The sequence below is a fragment of the Camelina sativa genome, chromosome 6 (genome assembly GCF_030686135.1).
Source record: "Camelina sativa cultivar CO46 ecotype springtype chromosome 6, ASM3068613v1".
NCBI lineage: Eukaryota > Viridiplantae > Streptophyta > Magnoliopsida > Brassicales > Brassicaceae > Camelina > Camelina sativa.
The window spans coordinates 3,981,688-3,999,232 of NC_141885.1; the positions used below are offsets into that span (position 1 = coordinate 3,981,688).

General features: G+C 38.0%; 2 protein-coding genes and 1 pseudogene across 5 annotated transcripts; 1 reads left to right on the top strand and 2 right to left on the bottom strand.

Annotated features, from left to right (window-relative positions):
* Positions 1-4,880: 4,880 nt before the first annotated feature.
* On the top strand, positions 4,881-7,240 carry LOC104790362 (plastoglobule-localized metallopeptidase 48, chloroplastic). 2 transcript variants are annotated; one of them, XM_010516095.3, is made up of 9 exons: positions 4,881-5,313; positions 5,415-5,472; positions 5,583-5,650; positions 5,740-5,919; positions 6,080-6,176; positions 6,311-6,420; positions 6,528-6,661; positions 6,748-6,936; positions 7,049-7,240. In XM_010516095.3, the coding sequence occupies exons 1-8, from the start codon at positions 5,062-5,064 to the stop codon at positions 6,881-6,883; spliced, it is 1,035 nt and encodes a 344-aa protein (XP_010514397.1). In that variant the 5' UTR covers positions 4,881-5,061; the 3' UTR covers positions 6,884-6,936; positions 7,049-7,240. The 2 variants fall into 2 exon arrangements, with proteins under 2 accessions (XP_010514397.1, XP_010514398.1); XM_010516096.3 differs by having other exon boundaries at positions 4,907-5,313; positions 7,025-7,240.
* A 436-nt stretch (positions 7,241-7,676) lies between these two features.
* Positions 7,677-11,052, bottom strand: LOC147942228 (uncharacterized; annotated as a pseudogene).
* Positions 11,053-11,899: 847 nt separating this feature from the next.
* On the bottom strand, positions 11,900-16,844 carry LOC104790363 (ATPase family AAA domain-containing protein FIGL1). Of its 3 annotated transcripts, none has more exons than XR_015560375.1 (14): positions 16,358-16,844; positions 15,933-16,071; positions 15,464-15,751; positions 15,111-15,346; positions 14,415-14,542; positions 14,208-14,330; positions 14,037-14,129; positions 13,722-13,823; positions 13,424-13,526; positions 13,251-13,334; positions 13,067-13,162; positions 12,788-12,915; positions 12,576-12,689; positions 11,900-12,214 (listed from the first exon to the last, which is right to left on the bottom strand). XR_015560375.1 is itself a non-coding variant. In XM_087455839.1 (14 exons), exons 1-13 carry the CDS (start codon positions 16,690-16,692, stop codon positions 12,576-12,578), a joined length of 1,965 nt encoding a protein of 654 aa, XP_087311965.1. In that variant the 5' UTR covers positions 16,693-16,844; the 3' UTR covers positions 11,900-12,214. The 3 variants fall into 3 exon arrangements, 2 of the variants coding, with proteins under 2 accessions (XP_087311965.1, XP_010514399.2); XM_087455839.1 differs by having other exon boundaries at positions 14,212-14,330; XM_010516097.3 differs by lacking the exon at positions 11,900-12,214 and having other exon boundaries at positions 12,424-12,689; positions 14,212-14,330.
* Positions 16,845-17,545: the final 701 nt, after the last annotated feature.

Here is a 17,545-nt window from a genome sequence, read left to right on the forward strand (position 1 = left end):
AGGAGGAAGAAGAAACTCCTCAAATCCGACCACTGGAACCTCTCAACCGGCGAATCAAAGACCCGCGAATCTTCCCAGCCAGTATGCCATTACGCCGACGAACCAGCGAGACCCAGACACTGATTCTCAGGGAATTCCTGTCTCAATCCTCCAGCCTGCAGCGAGACTGATGGCAAATTACGGAGACTATCCACCTCCGACAAACCTGTTCCAGAACTCGAGGAGCTTTCCAGGAGCATCCCCTTCCGGCGAAACTCCAATCAGGCGTCCTTTTCCTCAACCTCTCGCCTCTCCGACGGATCCACCAGAATTCTCGAGTCCACTTCGACAATCTCCTCAACCTTTAGCCACGAATCATCCTCGACAGTCTCCTCAGGTCTCGACTCTACCTCGACAGTCTCCTCAGGTCTCAAATCATCGTCCACCGTCTTCTCAACCTCGAGCTGGCTCTGGATCGCACCACAGTTCTCAAGCGCATAACTCGCATCAGGAAGAAGAAGACCAAGCTGATTCTGATGATGATGGTTTAAGGGACTCACATCTCCCAGCTGATATACTCGCTTCTTTACATGCCATTCTCGTCGAGCTAGGCCGTGAGTTGTACACCACTGTCCTCTCTCCCACATTAGAGCGTGGAACTACTTGGTAAGGATTGTTTGTGTAGATTAGATTGATTAGAGTGATTAGAATGATTAGAATTGAAAGGATTGTTTTAGTAGGTTTGTTTCATTAGATTAGTAGGTTTGTTGATTGGATTAGTAGGTTTGTTGTTGTTGTCGATTAGTTGTTGATTAGATTAGTAGGTTTGTTGTTGATTATAATTTAACTTTCGATTTGTTTGTGTTTTAAGGTTTGGTAAGGACAAGGGTCAGATTACCCGAAAAATTACTAAAGTGTTTACAAACAAGTTTGATGGGTCATATTACAGTTGGAGTTGTGTTCCTAATCAAAGAAGAGAAAGATACTTCTTGGAATTCGCGGTAAACTTCTACTCCTTTCAATTTGATTTCTTTATTTATATTTTTTTTTTTTGGAATGGTTGATCACTAACACTAGTCTTCTTTTGTAGAAAACACACACCTGGGATCCCTCACTAACCGGTGTGGTTGAAGAAAAGTTCTATACCACTTGTAAAAACCGTATGAAAAACATGGTTTCCAAGGCAGCAGCTCAGCGAGATCAAGCAAAACCGAGTTGGATTGAGAAAACTCTTTGGAAAGAAATGTGTGACTATTGGAACACAGAAGAAGCCATGGCAAAGAGTGCAACCACTTCAGCAGCTAGAATGTCTGACCGTAATGGTCTTGGCCCTCACAAGCATGTATCAGGGCCAAAGTCTTACTTACAAATCGAACAAGAGATGGTGACTTATCCTTTTCAATGTTTAATAAGTTACATCAGATGGTTCATTATCTAACCTTTTCATTGTCTAACTTTTCAGGAAGTTGAATTGGGAAGACCACCAACTATTCCTGAAGTTATCGTCAGGACTCATACCAAAAAAGATGGGACTTTTGTTGATAAGAAGGCGCAAGCAGTTCATGAGGCATATAAGAAAAAAAGGGAAGCTAAGTTGGCTGCTCTGGACAATGACGATTCTTCTGATGGTACATCACGTCGATCGGAGCTATCTCACGAGGAGGATGATGAGCTCTTTCTTCAGGTAATGTTGCCTCTTTCTAATATGCTATTAAGTTTTTCATTGGTAAGTAATGATGTTAACTTTTTCTCTGTTTTGTTATGCAGTCTACTTTCATCAGCGATAGAGGAACATACTTTGGAGTTGGAAGCCTAGGGAGTTTCATCAACGGCAAGCGGAAGTTCCCTGGAAGCTCTTCTTCTTTCAAAAGCCTGCAACAACAGCTTGAAGAAGCTAACCGCAAAATAGAGCAACAAGCAGCTCTACAAGCAGAGCGTGAAGCTGAGGCTTCTCGGGTTGCAATTGAGCAACAAGCATAGATCAAACGCTTGGTGAGCTTCCTCAAGACTAACCCAAAATATGTTGCCTTCCTCGAGTCTGAAACGAATAACCCTGACCCTACTGATGTTCAAAGTTAGGTGGTTCCTTCACTATCCCTCCTTCCCTCATGACCTTAACATTTGTAATGTTTGTACTTAAACATTTGGAATTTGTGTTTGGATGTTTATTTTAGAACTTATGTATGTTGAGACTTCTTTGTTTAATTTCATGTTTGTTAAGTTTTAGTTATAGTTTTCATAATCTGTTTTGGTATTACAAAATCAAATAATTCAATTTGACCGGATTTAGAAGAAAAAAACCTGATAAATCGATAATTAAACAGTCGTAAAACAGTCACGAAAACGTACACGGATCAGTAACCAAAACAGTCGCAAATGAGTAACCAAATCAGTCACTAAGGCGTTCCAACTCAGTCGCCATTTTAGTGACTATTTCGCGAGGGAACAACGACCAAAACTATCAGTCGCCAATTCGTAGCTATTTGCCGACGATTTAGCGACTGATTATTTTAACGACGCTCTGTTTAGCGACTACAGTTTTCAATCGTCAAACAGTCGTTACTAAGTATTTGCGACTGTTTAGTGACTGTTTTTGTAGTCGGCAATTCCATGTTTTTTTATAGTAATATAAGAATCTACATGCCTTCTAAAGATCGCTCACTTGCAAGAAACAACGTTAAATCCATCTTATTACTTGTAGTTGTAGCTATACATCCATATTAATTTAAGTGTTTTAAAATAAAATTAAGGAGAAAAAAAAAGATCTTGTACCCAGTACTATATATACTACACGAAAGCCATGTGATATGAAAGTAATTTCAAATTTCAACTTCAAGAATATGTTGACTCCATGGTGGCCCACTTGATTTTTCTAAAATATCTTCAGATTTTTCTAAAATATTTTTTTTGGGACCCTTTTTTTGTAAGGATTTATAAACATGAGAGCAATATCTGAGACGAACTTCTCCACATCAGCTTTAGTTTTTTTAATTAGGAGGAAGCACTCCAAATTGCTCAAGTGCAGTCGAGTGCAGAACGGACTACGTTACTCGATATCGTCTTCTTCTCGGATTCCGATATCTTAACGCCATGTATGGTGGGCCCAATATTTGAAGACGAACTTCTCCAATCACTGAGTCCGTTCTCCACTGGAGCAATTTGGAGTGCTTCCTCCTAATTAAAAAAACTAAAGCTTGGGATGTGTGTGTTTGAACTTATGGTACGTGTCTAGTGTTTCCAATAAATGTGTTTTGCTTCATGTTCTATGGGACTTTGTTCCCTTTTAAGTCTTAGTTGCTTCCGTTCTGTCGTGAATAAATTTGTATCTTTGATGCATGTAGTTTTAATTTAATATATATAAAAAGAGTCGAAGAGTGGTTTCAATTCAAATGCGTGTTCTTGGATCATTTTTCATGATAAGATGCACAAAATGTCCAGATGCAATTGAGTAACTAATGGATTGATAAAATCTGATAATCTCATTTTACAGTTTATACAGTTCTAGTCCAAAATTTACGACCTTATTGAAGATACCAAATTTCAACTAGTAAGATATTTGACATTTTTAATGTTAGCTTGGTTCACAAGTCATCTTCATTAATTAGGGCTTTGCCACTTTTGGCAAGCAGAACATGCATATAAATATATAATTAACCAGTGTAATAATAATTGAAAAAATGGAAGAGGAGATCGACATTTGTACCACTAGCTCATTTATCTCTATTCACTTTCTTTTTCAATTCACCATTTTTACCAACCGTTACATTTTTTATTTAATATATATATAGATCTTATTATATAAAGTTGAGTTTTGAAAGTTAGTCATTAACAAGATTTTGACATGTGTCAAATTATCAATTTGAGATTTTGACACGTGTAAATATTTAATATGAAGAATTTGATTACAACAAAAAAAATATTTTGTTTTAAAAAATATTAATAATGTAAAAAGATAATTATAAAACATTTCAGAATTTAGAAAAAAACAAAGTTTTTAAAAATAATTATAAGGAGATTATATATATATATATTTCATAAAATTTGAAATTATAATATTATTTACTTATTTTTAATTTTAAGTGATTAATTATTAAAAAAATAGAAAAAGGATTAAGGAAAATATACTTTTAATTATTAATTCTAAATTTTGTACTCACTTCTATATAATCAAAGATCGTCTCATATTTAAATAATTTATTTAAAAACATTGCTTTCAACTTTGTTTAATTGAGAATATATTTTAATGGGAAGGTAAATTTTTCTTATTTTCTTAAACCAAAATTTTCTACTACTTACTTCTTTTTCAGTTGGAAATATGTAAGATTATTATGTTGACAAAAAAAAGATTAATATATAAGTCATCTTTTTCTAATACTGTATTTTAAAATTTATTGTATTTTTAGATTGTTTTAATTATATTTTAATCTTTGAATGATTTGGGATTCATATATTAACATGTTTATAATTTTATATTGTTTCTTTAATTATGCCAAATTAATTTTATTTCAATTTCTCAACCTTGATTGGTTGGTCATAAACCCTTTTTTTTTTTTGCAAACATAATTGTTACCATTATTCATTCAATCCCAAAAAGAAATAAAGAATAAAAGCTCATCAAACTAATGAATTGATAAAATATGCTAATCAAACACAAGCATACAACAAACATAGATTATCAATAATACGAGACGACAAAAAAAAAAAAAAAAAAAACAAAAGCTCGTAAACAAACTGCCTGACCCCAATGGTCCTTCAGTTTTCGAGAATTTTATGCAAATTTAAATTTTAGACATACTATACGTATATTTTAACTAACAGTTGAAGCGTTAAATGAAAGCCCATTAAATTAGGGCCCAGGAGTGAAAAACGTAAAAACAAAGTGACGCCGTATGAGAAAAACTGAAAAAAGGTTACGGTCAACGAAGGCGCGTCAAATGCGCAGCCATTAAACTACGGTTGTGGACAGCAAACTCTCTTCGTATATTAGAGAGACCCAACAAAAATATAATTACTATTCCTATCTTCCTCACCGGCGTAGAATAGCACCCCCAAACTGCTAACTTACGCACCTCTCTTTCTCTCATGGCGGTTTCAGTCTCAGCTCCGGTCTTGTTCCTTTGTAACAACCAGAGCGGCGAATTGTCTCGTCGTTTGGGATATAGACCATCCAAGAAGGTGGGATTTAGCTCTGGTCGCCGTTCAGTGAGCTTTACTGGTTCCCGTGCGGTGAAAGTTGGAAGATTTAGGGTTAGGGTTCCGGTTTGCAGAGCTGTGCCTCCTCTCTTGTTCAAAGATCTCGATGCTGATGATTTCAGGCATCCTCTCGATAAGCAGGTCCTTTCTTTAAAATTGGAAACTTTAGAATTGTGATTCGTTCGTTGATATCAATCTTTGATGATGTGATACGAATCTCTTGTGTGTCCTTTGTTTTGCAGAACACGTTGTTACTAAGGGCTATACCTGGGTTGAACGAGTTTGGCAAAGCTCTTTTAGGTGAAGTTTATATTTTTTCACAAGTGGCTCTTTCTTTCTTGTTTACTTGTCATAAAAGTGTTTGATGATGAGATAATATTTGATTTTATTTGACTCTGGGAATGTTGTAGGATCAATGACTGAACAGATTATGCTTCTTGAGAACATTGGGACTTCTGTTCTTGTTTCCAAGAATCAGGTTAGTAGGTTGTGTGTGGACCAGTGTCTTGTGACGTTATTATATATTCGTGTATCATAAGTTCTGAGACATAATGTTTGATGTCTCAGCTCTCTGATCTTCACGGTTTGTTGGTCGAGGCTGCTGAGATTTTGAACATAGAGGCTCCTGATCTCTATGTCCGACAGAGTCCTGTTCCTAACGCGTATACACTGGCAATTAGTGGTAAGAAGCCGTTTATTGTCGTCCATACCAGCTTGATCGAGCTTCTGACACGCGAGGAGCTACAGGTTCCTACTCTTTTTCTTGTTTACAAATTCTATGCTTTTTTGATTGGGAACCACAGTTTTGAACCTAACCGTAGACACTAAATATTGACAAAACAGAGCTTTAGTGTCACATTATCAGTTAATTTTACCAAAAATCTAACAGTTTTACTTTTAAAACTAGGCTGTCTTGGCTCATGAACTAGGCCATCTGAAATGCGATCACGGCGTGTGGCTCACATTTGCAAATATTCTTACTCTTGGGGCTTATACAGTTCCTGGTAGGTGGTAACGCAACTCTTCTCCATTTGCAACTATGTTAACCGAGTAAAAGGAACTCACAGATATTTCAGTTTGCAGCAGGCATGTTTGTTAAGAACGTTATGGTTGCTTAGTTGAATTCTCTTGTTTGTAGCTTTTGGGCAAATGATAGCTCGAACCTTGGAAGAGCAGTTACTTCGTTGGCTTCGTTCAGCAGAGCTGACTTGTGATCGTGCAGCACTTCTTGTCGCCCAAGATCCAAAGGTACCAATTCTAAAAAACCAAAGAAGAAAACAAATATGAATGTTTCAAGTTATACGTAAAATACTTAGTGATGTTTCTTATAATCTCTCTCATGGCACATCCAAGAGGTTGTTGTATCCGTTCTGATGAAGTTAGCTGGAGGATGTCCATCAATCGCTGATCAGCTAAATGTGGACGCATTTCTAGAACAAGCCCGTTCATATGACAAAGCTTCTTCTAGCCCCTTGGGATGGTACATAAGGTGAGAGATAATTAAAACTATGTACAAAAGTGATTGCGAAAAATTTGATTCACTTCTTGTTTGTTTACATATTTTCCTTTCTACAGAAATGCTCAGACTAGTCAACTGTCACATCCACTACCAGTTCTCCGTGCACGTGAGATTGATGAATGGTCCAGGAGTCTCGAGTACAGAAGTCTCCTTAAACGGGCAAATCATATAAGCACAGTGCAGAAGGTTTAGTGATATTGCTAAATTTTTAAATGGAAAAGAAAAAACAAAGCAAACATGTATAGGTAAGTTTCATATAAGCGCACATTTGTATAAGTTTCATATAAGCTTCATATAGAACCCTGATTTTTTGCTTTTGTTGGTCGGTTTAAGGTTTCTCTTTTAATTCTTGGACAGGAACAATACGGAAGGAACAAAAAAGTAACTAGAGACTGGGGACTCCTGGGTATAAATAGGTACTGTAAAACTCTTGTATTTGTATAGTGGCATTGTTGTATATCTTATTAACTTGTGTGATAGATAAACGCAAATGTATATTCCAGAAAAACAAAAGCGCCTTAGCACAAAGATAAATAGTTGTTTGTATAACTCACCTTCTATCTCAGTCTTAGAGGCTTTAAGCTACGAAACTGATTGTTCCAATTTTCGTAGATTCCGAGTTCGTTCTGAGAAACAGAAGCCCTTTTAATACAATCTTTAATGTGTTCATCAACTTCTTCCGTCCTCGGTCTTTGCATAACATTGCTCAACCATAGTTTTATCCTTCATTTATGCTTCACAGTGAATCAAGATGGTGAACTAAACTAGATTTGGTAAGTTATCGACAGCTAACTTAAACTTGCCGAGTCTTCTCAAATTGTTAAAACCTTGATCGTAGTAGTTGCATAGAATATAAAAGAGAAACCAATCAAAGTCGAGAATCGAGATAATTTAGTTAAGTAGCTTATTATTACATAGAGGAGAGAAGCTAAACTCTAAGTATCACACATAATTAAGTAAAGACGTATTTTACAGAGCCAAAACATCAAATTAAACTAGAATTAAGAGGCTCTAAATGTAATTGCTGGCGAGCATATGCCTCCCTCTCCACTAATGCTTCGGCGAGCATATCCCAGCATCGACAAGGGCCACCAGTACAAGGCTTGTTCTTATAGAACCCACACGAACACAAGGACAGAGTTAGGGTTTCTCCTGCTCCCACATTGTAATGTGCAAGTGACCTGTTGTTCTCCAGTAACATTCTGGCTTTACTGAATAACATCTGTTTCTCTGGTGGGATTCGGACCTCCTCAGCTATTTTCTCCTTGAAACTCGCCACGCTTTCAGATAAAGACTGCATTGTTTTCTCAATAACAACTAGGTTACAACCATTGATATCGGCAAGTTTAACCATGATTGTACACCAACCCTGCAAAAATAAATGTACAACTATTAGACACTAATAACTTCAGACGTTAAGAAAGGGAAAAAGAAGACATGTAAAGAGCAAGAAGAAGAAAACACTACAGGGTGTTGAGTAAGAAACTGGTCTTCTAGAACAAGGCCTGCAGGCTTGTCAAACTTTTGTCTCTTTTGTCTCAGCTGCTCTTGCTTTTCCTTGTTGTAATTAGAAAAATCAAAATCTTGGTCGAGAGAAGCATGCCAAGCAATCATAGACTTGACCTTTCCAAAGCGCCATTCCATCTCTTGGAGATCATCAGACTGAATAAGATGGAAAAAGCCATCATGGGGGACTATGGCAAGGTTGTTCTCTATCTCCCTATCTGTTTGTTATTTGTATGGACGTTTTGTCAAAGCTGTTAGATTCAGCAGTTGGTGAAGGTCGATTTGGATACCATCCGCGGTGTTAGGCTCTTCATCTGACACATTTAAGCTTTGCTGATGATCTGATGGTACTATCTGATGGGAAACCAAGATCTATTGAGGGGATTGTATCCGTATTTGCTCAGTTTGCTAAGTTTTCGGGTCTGAAGATAAGTCTGGAAAAATCGACAGTGTATCTTGCGGGTGTGGCTGTTGCGGACCGTCTGTTGATAGAAAATCATTTCGATTTTGTGGTGGGAGAGCTTCCTGTTAGATATTTGGGTTTGCCTCTGCTCACTAAAGGCTTTACTACTGCTGATTACACCCCTCTCCTCGAACAGATACAAAAGCGTATTGGCTCTTGGACGTCTCGATACCTATCATTTGCAGGCCGGTTTAATCTGGTCAGTTCGGTTTTATGGAGTGTCCGTAAATTTTGGTTAAGCGCCTTTCGACTACCTAGAGCTTGTCTTCGAGAAGTGGAAAAGCTTTGTTCTGCTTATCACTGGTCCGAGGCTGATTTAAATCCTAAAAAATCTAAGTTACCGTGGGAGGTGGTGTGTACGCCACGACGGGAGGGAGGGCTTGGTCTTCGTAGTTTAAAGGAGGCAAATGATGTGTGTTGCCTTAAGTTGGTTTGGCGGATACTCTCTCGTGGAAACTCCTTATGGGTACAATGGGTGGATCGTTATCTATTAAAGGGGAGATCGTTATGGTCGGTAAAGGAGAACAAAGGAGTGGGTTCTTGGATTTGGAGGAAGATCCTGAAATATCGAGCGTTGGCTACTAATTTATGTAAGGTGGAGGTGGGGAATGGGCAGTCGACCTCTTTTTGGTTTGATTCTTGGTCGTCTTTAGGCCGGTTAGCAGACGTGGCAGGAGATAGGGGAGTGGTAGAATTGGGGATTGGACGCTCAATGACAGTAGCAGAGGCATGGTCTGCTCGGCGCAGGCGGAGACCTCGCCGCTCATACCTCCACGCCATTGAGGATGTTTTACGCTCTCAGTACCAACACAGAACAGAGGAGGCTGATTTGTTCCTGTGGAAAGGGAAGGCTGGTAACTTTAAAGAGGATTTTTCAACGGCAGACACTTGGAATCATATTCGTCGCACTTCTGCAGAGGTTTCCTGGTACCATGCGGTTTGGTTTCCTCATGCTACTCTGAAGTATACTTTTTGTACCTGGTTAGCAGTTCATGATAAGCTGGCGACTGGGGAACGAATGTTGCGGTGGAATATTGGAGCTACGGGAACCTGTGTGCTTTGTCAACAAAGTCTTGAAACCAGGTCGCATCTGTTTTTTGCCTGTAGTTTTACTTCAGAAGTGTGGGAAGCAACGGCTAAGGGGGTGTTCCGTACACGATACACAACCGACTGGCACCAACTTCTCACCATCTTAGCAGCTACTCACCAAGATCGGCTGGAAAAGTTTTTCATGCGCTACACCTTTCAGCTTGTGGTATACACCATCTGGCGGGAAAGGAATGGACGACGGCATGGTCAGCACCCGACAACCCCTGAGCAGTTAATCAAGTGGATTGATCGTCAAGTTTGGCTATTCAACGACAAGGAGATAGGCGGTTCGACAATGGGCTTCAGGCTTGGTTCCACACTAGAATCTGAGACTGTTTTCTATCTAATTCTAATTTAAACTTTTAAGTTTGTTCAAGCAACTGATGCACTAGTTGTAAAAACGCTATTTTTTCTTGAATATAATTTAACATTACATTCAAAAAAAAAAAAAGCCATCATGAATGGCCGCCAAATAAACGTCATTCTTGCTCACCTTTTCTTTCAAACCCTTGGGGGAATGAATACTTTCGAATACTCGAGAACAAAACGACTGAAACGTGGGAACCTGCTATGAGTTGGGTTCGTAAACTCAAACCCAGCTCTGTTCTTGAACCCCAGCCAGAAATCGTTACCATACCAAGCGCCAAACTGCGCTGTGAGCTTCATAGTTCTAAACTCATTGCCATTCATCCCCTTAGGGAGACTAAACTCTATACTAATTGGCAGATCAGTGGGTTCAGGGTGAGCAAGACGGCGGTGAGATTGATCGGTAAGCATACGCTGGTAAGCAGCAGCACCAGCAGCAGCATCATACGGATTAGCTCCGTCTTGTTGATTCGGAGAACGGTGCAAGCTTCTGCTTGTAAAACGAGTGAAAGGGATCAGACATCCACAGAAAGCTGTAACTTGCATTCTTTACGTAAGATTGCATCATCATGCTCTCAACGAACGAACCCATTTTGGAAACGTAACGCGCCGTCGACTCGATTTTGTTTCTGGTGATACCGGGAGGTGGCTCAACAACGACTTGGGTATTCGTTGCTACATCATCATCATCACCAGAATCATCAACAATAGTTCCAGTTTCTTGAATCTGAGCAAGGTATTCACTAAGCTTCTGCTTGTAATATCCATGAAAGGGATCTTCTGAGCTCCTCAGAAAGTTGAGGCTTGCATCATTAAGATTGAAGTTCGCAAGCCTCTTCTCGTACTTCATCCCGTTTTTGGCAAAGAAACGTGCCATCTTCTTGACAAGAGCTTTACTTGGCTTTTTTTGCAAATCATTCTGCGTCGAACTTGTCATTTTAATTTGTTTTCCTACAAAACCACACACAAGATACCAAAAAAAAAACATTAAACTCTGTTTTGACCTAAATATATAAAAGGAACATAGAAATCCAAGGACTACTTAATTAAGGCCTTTTTGGAGAGAGAGATAAGAAAACACCTATACCTCAGCCGGTAAGACACAGCCCCGCCGCGATAACCGTCGTGCAGAAGCAGACAAGGAAGAACGAACTGACTTGGAGGTGGAGAAATCGACACAACAACCAACAAGCTAAGAGAACCAATGAAGATCCGATGAGAATAAATTAATAACCCTAGACGATGAAGTTTCGCTTTATGCCCTAATTAAATACTACTTTTACATATATGGTAATATAAAAGAATGTCTTTTTTTTTTTTTTTTGGCAACATAATACAAGATTAAACAAGCCAATATGAAAGAATGTAAAAGAATGTTTGTTTAAAGAGTTTTCCACCAATGAAATTCGAACATTCATATTACTAAATTGTATATATATACTTTTTCTACTTAATAGGCTTTGATTTCGTTTCTTTTCTTATTATTGTTGGACTTTTCGATGATTATTGTTTTAATACGTCGGTTTGGTGTTGCTTGTTCTCCAAGCTCCGACAACTAGGTTTGCGATTTAAGAAGAGTATAATAAATACTCTCCATCCTGTAACGTCTCACTCAATTTGGTTGTTTTGACAATTAATAAAAGAGAAAGGTGTTATTCTCTAAACGAAGTCTTTTGATTTCTCTGTTCTTGTGATCCATTGATGCAAAAAAGTAAACAAAGAACTCCGAGTAGTTGTTGTGAATCCAAGACCCAATTCGTATTTATCCACTGCACTATTTCACCTTTTGAAACTTTACTTCTTTGATGACTTCAGCTAAGACAATCACTTATAAGCTACGCATTTCTAGAACAAGCACGTTCATATGACAAAGCTTCTTCAAGCCCCTTGGGATGGTACATAAGGTGAGAGACAATTAAAACTATACAAAAAGTGGTGGCGATTAATTAGATTACTCTTCCTTCAAAGTCATATCTTGTTTGTTTACATATTCTCCTTTCTACAGAAATGCTCGGACTAGTCAACTGTCACATCCATTACCAGGTCCCCGTGCACGTGAGATTGATGAATGGTGCAGGAGTCTCGAGTACAGAAGTCTCCTGAAACGGACAAATCGAATAAGCACAGTGCAGAAGGTTTAGTGATGTTGCTTAATTTTTGAGTGGAAACGAGAAAACAAAGCAACCATGTATGGGTAAGTTTCGTATAAGCGCACATTTGTGCGTTTGTTGGTCGTTTTAAGGTTTCTCTTTGATTCTTGGACAGGAATAATAGGGAAGGAGCGAAAAAGAAACTAGAGACTGGACTCTTGGGTATAAATAGGTACTGTAAAACGTATTTACATAGTGGCATTGTTGTATATCTTATAACTCTGAGAGATAAACGCAAATGTATATTCCAGAAGACAAAGGGGCCTTAGCTCAAAGATAATATATGATAAAGATTGTTTGTATAACTGACCTATTTCAGTCTTAAGAGGCTTAAGCTACCAAACTGATTGTTCCAATTTTCGTAGATTCCGAGTTCGTTCTGAGAAACAGAAGGCCTTACTTCTTGCAATGCGTCTTTAAAATCCTGCATAATGACCATATATATGATTCAATGATAGACACAAAAAAGATTTCGTTTCACAGATGATAATACCACAAAATCTGCATATTTATTTTATCTACCTGAAGAGTTACAAGACGCATGTCATCTTTCGTCAGGTTAGTTATATCTATGCCTCGTTTGAGAGCTTCTCTTAATGGACCCATAGTTGCATCTTTCACCAGGTTTTTCATATCTGATCCCGAGTACCCTGCAGTGAAAATTAAAGAAAGGATAGCTTGGTTATGGCCGAAATTGTGTATTTGCATTTTTGGGTTGTGTTCTTCGGACTTAAAACATCAAAACTCCACAGATTTGCCAACAATTTTATAGTGTTTCTGAAGTTCCTATGATAAATTTACCTTCAGTTAGGTTGCATATGATGTTCATATCATCATCCGACAGAGTAAACAACCCATCTTTCTTTAGGAGATTCTGTATAATCCATGCTCTTGCTTCTTCAATTCGAAAAGAGAATCATGTCAAGACAATACCTTCAAAGAAAACCAGAGAATGGCATGAAAAAGTGAGCTTATTCTTCTTTACCAGATGAGGGAAGAGGAATGTAGAGTCTCTTGGTTAGTCGTCTTCTTGCTGCTTCATCGAGTTCTTGGGGTCTATTTGTTGCTCCTAAATTAAACAAAAACAAAAAGGCAGCTTAAAGTTCTAAACTCACAGAACCCACAAAACTTAAACCCACCTGTTCCCATCTTTTTTACCTATAAGGAGAATTTGCTCGCTGCCACTGTCAAAACCTTCCATTTCAATCAGGAATTGTGTCTTGAGCCTTCTACTCGATTCATGCTCACCATCTGACTTACGCTGTTGCAAAGGGTGAAAGTTCGTTTCTTTAATAGAATGTTACATAAGGAAACCTAAAATGTTAATACATGCCAGAAAATGCGTTTGCTGAACCACCCTTTGTAAGTTTTTTCCAGGCCTTGTTCTACATTGATCGGTTTGAGGTTTATCAACATTTAAAGTTGTAAGTGACTAGAAAAAGTGTTTAGAACAAACCTGAGATAGTAGAGAATCTATTTCATCGACAAATATTACTGCAGGCTGGCGGAAACTTGCAACTCCAAAAAGGGCCCTCACTAACTTTTCACCTTCGCCAATCTGCATTTACACTCGTATGGTTGTTAAATTTGCAGGTAACCATAAGCAAATGAAGAAGCATGCAATAGACATCTTGAGCAGGAACAAAATCACTGACATATAGAAAATGATAGGGGTTTTCCTGCTATGTAGAACTTCTGACATAAAAGAACATAATCGATGTCCTAATTTTAAGAATAGCCTTGTCAAAATAAGTAAAGAAGTGAAACTAACCCATTTGCTTGTCAATGAACTGGCTGATATATAGAAAAAAGTTGCTTTTGCTTCTCCAGCAATAGCTTTTCCAATCATTGTTTTACCAGTTCCCTGGAATGCAGTAGATAAAGATCTAAAAACACAGACAGAGTGACAATTCATCTTCAATGTCAAAATGAACAAGGGTACCTACTGGTGGGCCAAAGAGAAGAAGTCCTTTTCCAGGTGAACGACAACCTTTGAAAATGTCAGGACGCAACAATGGCCAAATGACCATCTCAGTTACACACTTTTTAGCATGCTCCAGACCAGCTGCACACCAATAACTTATGATGTAAAAATCCAGACACAACAGGGATATGATACAATCTGCATGTATTTATCATCTCACTGTACCAATATCATCCCAGCGGACATTGGGGTCTCGATCCATAATCTCGTTGCTGACATGTTCTATAAGACGAGGTTCCAAATTTCTCAACTTCTCGGGAAGCTCACCATCAGGACCACAGAGCATCTCCAAACTAGAACAGGATAATAAATAAATGAACATGCAGGTTATGTCATAATTTAAATTAATCTTTTCAGTCTTACAGGCATAGAAGGCTACTACATTTCAGAAACTTATTTAAAGTAGCATTCTAAACAAGAACGAGGGCATAAACATCAGATGAGTGTAGATGCTTACAGTTACAAAGAAGGCATCAGGAATTTGCTTATACACAGAATCTGAATTGATAAACGTATATGCAACTAAACACTACACCTCAGCAGAGTTGAACCATAACCAAGTGATCAAGGATAATTTAGACTTATGAATTCATTTTCTAGTCCTATTGACATGCATGTACTATTGTTGATTCACTTTCCGTAGTATTTCAATTTGAAGTAAGTACAAAAGCAATGTTAAATACAGAAACTTAGTGAGAGAAGGGCAGAGACAGACAGGCATAACATATGAAAATCAAGAGCTAGTGATAAGAAATAAAATAAACTTATTAATTGTAGAAGGTGAGGATATCAAAAGGGTGCATGTGTTTTTTATTTTCGTAAGAATCTTAAATCAAAAATTTAAGAAGTTACACAACTAACCATGTTCTGGTTGAGTCATCCAGTGTATCATCGGTCTTTCCACCAATACGAGACGTAAGGTTTCCAGCATTATTCCCATTAGATTTAACAGGAGGGACAAAATTACCACGGTATCCACGTCTTAATCCACCCGATCTTGAACCATAGCCCCTACCTAAAGCATTTTTTTCACTCTGTGGAGAAAGACATGAACTTGGTGACTCGGTTGATCCTCGTCTTTGCCTTGCATCCATTTCCTAAAAATAGAGATAGTAGCCAACATTAGCGAAGGGTATTAAAGCATAGTTCAAAAGATTAGACTCTGCAAAGTCAAAATGACTCGTAAGAGAAATAATGGTCATGATTAGATCTACCAGTTTTTTTTTGGCGGATACAAATCCATTAGCAGCACCATCTGCCTTTTTCTCCCCATCATTTGCGAGGCTGCTGGTTTCTGCATGAGTGCGCTTTGTTCCAAAACCAAATCCATGACTTCTCTCAACAATGACACATTCATCAGAGGCACGGTCTAAATTGTTTATGGAAGTTCTGCGTTGATTATCTGGTTTAGCCATGCTGTTTCCATACAATGATGTCAGTTTGGCTTGCATCATTGACTTTGGTGCTTTGGAAACCAACTTATCTGTATCCTGTCGTTCTTCCTGAAAATAAGAAATCCTCTATGTTGGAGAGTACATGGTCCTTAGATAAAGCATCATAGTAAGGCTTATAGAAAGCATAGTAGAAACAGGAAGCAAAAGACATGTAACATGGCTACATTTCCAAAACTCATCACTAAGAGCAAGAACATCCAAGAAACGAAGTTAATTACAAGAGCATTACCATCTCCTTAACACAATTTCCGTTAGATTGACTGAGATGATAACCAAAGTGTTTTGACTGCTTAATCTTTTCCACATCAAATTCACCTTTGCTGCCAAAAATAGGGCCTGGAGCTGTTTCTGCAAGCTCAAACGCTTTCCTGGATACACCAAGAAACACACCATAAAAGGGTACTCCAAAAATCTCAAGTGTCCCAATCAAATACAAAAGAACTTTGGATTTCAGTTAGTAACTATTGAACGAAGTCCAAAGATTGGACAGTAACACTAACATATACATTTCTGCTTCATTCAATTCACGGTACAGATTCCAAAATCAAACAATTCAAGCCACGTTCATAAGACTCAAGTAAGCTCAGACACTAAAATTCGAACCAAAAATACTTCGAAATTTAAACAAGCTAATATGGGGTAAGTCTCAGGTACCGATCCGACTCTGAAACGAGGCCTTCCAAAGCTAAATCGACCTTAGAAGCAACTTCTCGGCGGATAGGACCGATGAAATCACGATCGGCGTCTGCAACGGAGCGAGAATCGAGGAAACCTAGAAGGCGAAGCCCAAGGATCTGAGCGGAGGATAAATCAGATTTCTCTAGAAACTGGTCGGCGCCGAAGAACAGCGATTGGAGACGCTTCAAGCTCTCGTCCACCTCCTTCCTCCAGCACGACGTCTCCGTTTCTAATTCCTCCTTCACATTCAGAAGCTCCGGTGGTGGTCTCAACAGCGGAGAAGAAAACGGCGACGGACGCTTTCCCGCCATTATTATTCCCTCTTCTTCTTCGTCCCCAAAATGGCCAGAAACCCAGAAACGATATTCAAATTCGCGCTCTGTATCTATCTGAACCACCGAACCACACACATACGCCTTTACTCTCTCACTAGCTTAATATTAACATCAAACAGTGTAATAGCGCACGTACAAAACGACGTGAAGTTTCTTAAGCAATCAGATATTTAATGGGCCATAGGCGCGGCCCATCATTGTGTGTATCTTGGATTTTACTGTTTCAGTCTTCCTATATAAACTCCGTGTCATTTCAAAAAATTTCGTGTCTTAAAACGATCTGTAGTTTCCTCAGATATGTCTCATATTGTTGACGTTTTTTCGACAAAATATATTAATATGAAAATCTATTTTAAATCATTATCTTCGTAATTTTTTGTTTAATTGTTTGTAAATTCATCCTCAATATCCCTAAAATCTTGCAAAAAAAAAACAGAACTTTAGTTACGTATTTCTTTAAAAATAAAAAATCTATTATCAAGACTCTCTATATATATTGGATTACGTATTCTCTGTAAATCTGTTTGTTAGTCTTCATTTCTAAATATTTAGCTGGTATTTTTTATATATATCACCATCTTTAGCAAGAAGATAAACTTTCGAAATATTTAGATATACAATTCAATTTTTTTTGTATGTATAATAATGATTTATTTTGCGAATTCATTTTAAATATATGTTTTGTTACAATGATGCCGACTTGCTTTGTTAGATCCAATTTTAAGGCTCACATTACAATCGAATGCATACAATACAATCGCACATTAGTAGTAGAAGTGTTCTGCATCATAAAACTGGAAATGCTTAAAAATTCTATCCAGCGAATGAT

What these genes read in the sequence shown, in the direction of transcription:
- LOC104790362 (XM_010516095.3), top strand. Translation starts at nt 5,062, where the DNA reads ATGGCGGTTTCAGTCTCAGCTCCGGTCTTGTTCCTTTGTAACAACCAG. An exon ending in GTTTGGCAAAGCTCTTTTAG is followed by an intron (nt 5,473 to 5,582) that starts GTGAAGTTTATA and finishes GGAATGTTGTAG; the next exon opens with GATCAATGACTGAACAGATT. An exon ending in CCCTTGGGATGGTACATAAG is followed by an intron (nt 6,662 to 6,747) that starts GTGAGAGATAAT and finishes TCCTTTCTACAG; the next exon opens with AAATGCTCAGACTAGTCAAC.
- LOC104790363 (XM_087455839.1), bottom strand. Translation starts at nt 16,692, where the DNA reads ATGGCGGGAAAGCGTCCGTCGCCGTTTTCTTCTCCGCTGTTGAGACCA. An exon ending in CTCGTTTCAGAGTCGGATCG is followed by an intron (nt 16,072 to 16,357) that starts GTACCTGAGACT and finishes TGGTGTATCCAG; the next exon opens with GAAAGCGTTTGAGCTTGCAG. An exon ending in TTCTTCTCTTTGGCCCACCA is followed by an intron (nt 14,130 to 14,211) that starts GTAGGTACCCTT and finishes ACTGCATTCCAG; the next exon opens with GGAACTGGTAAAACAATGAT.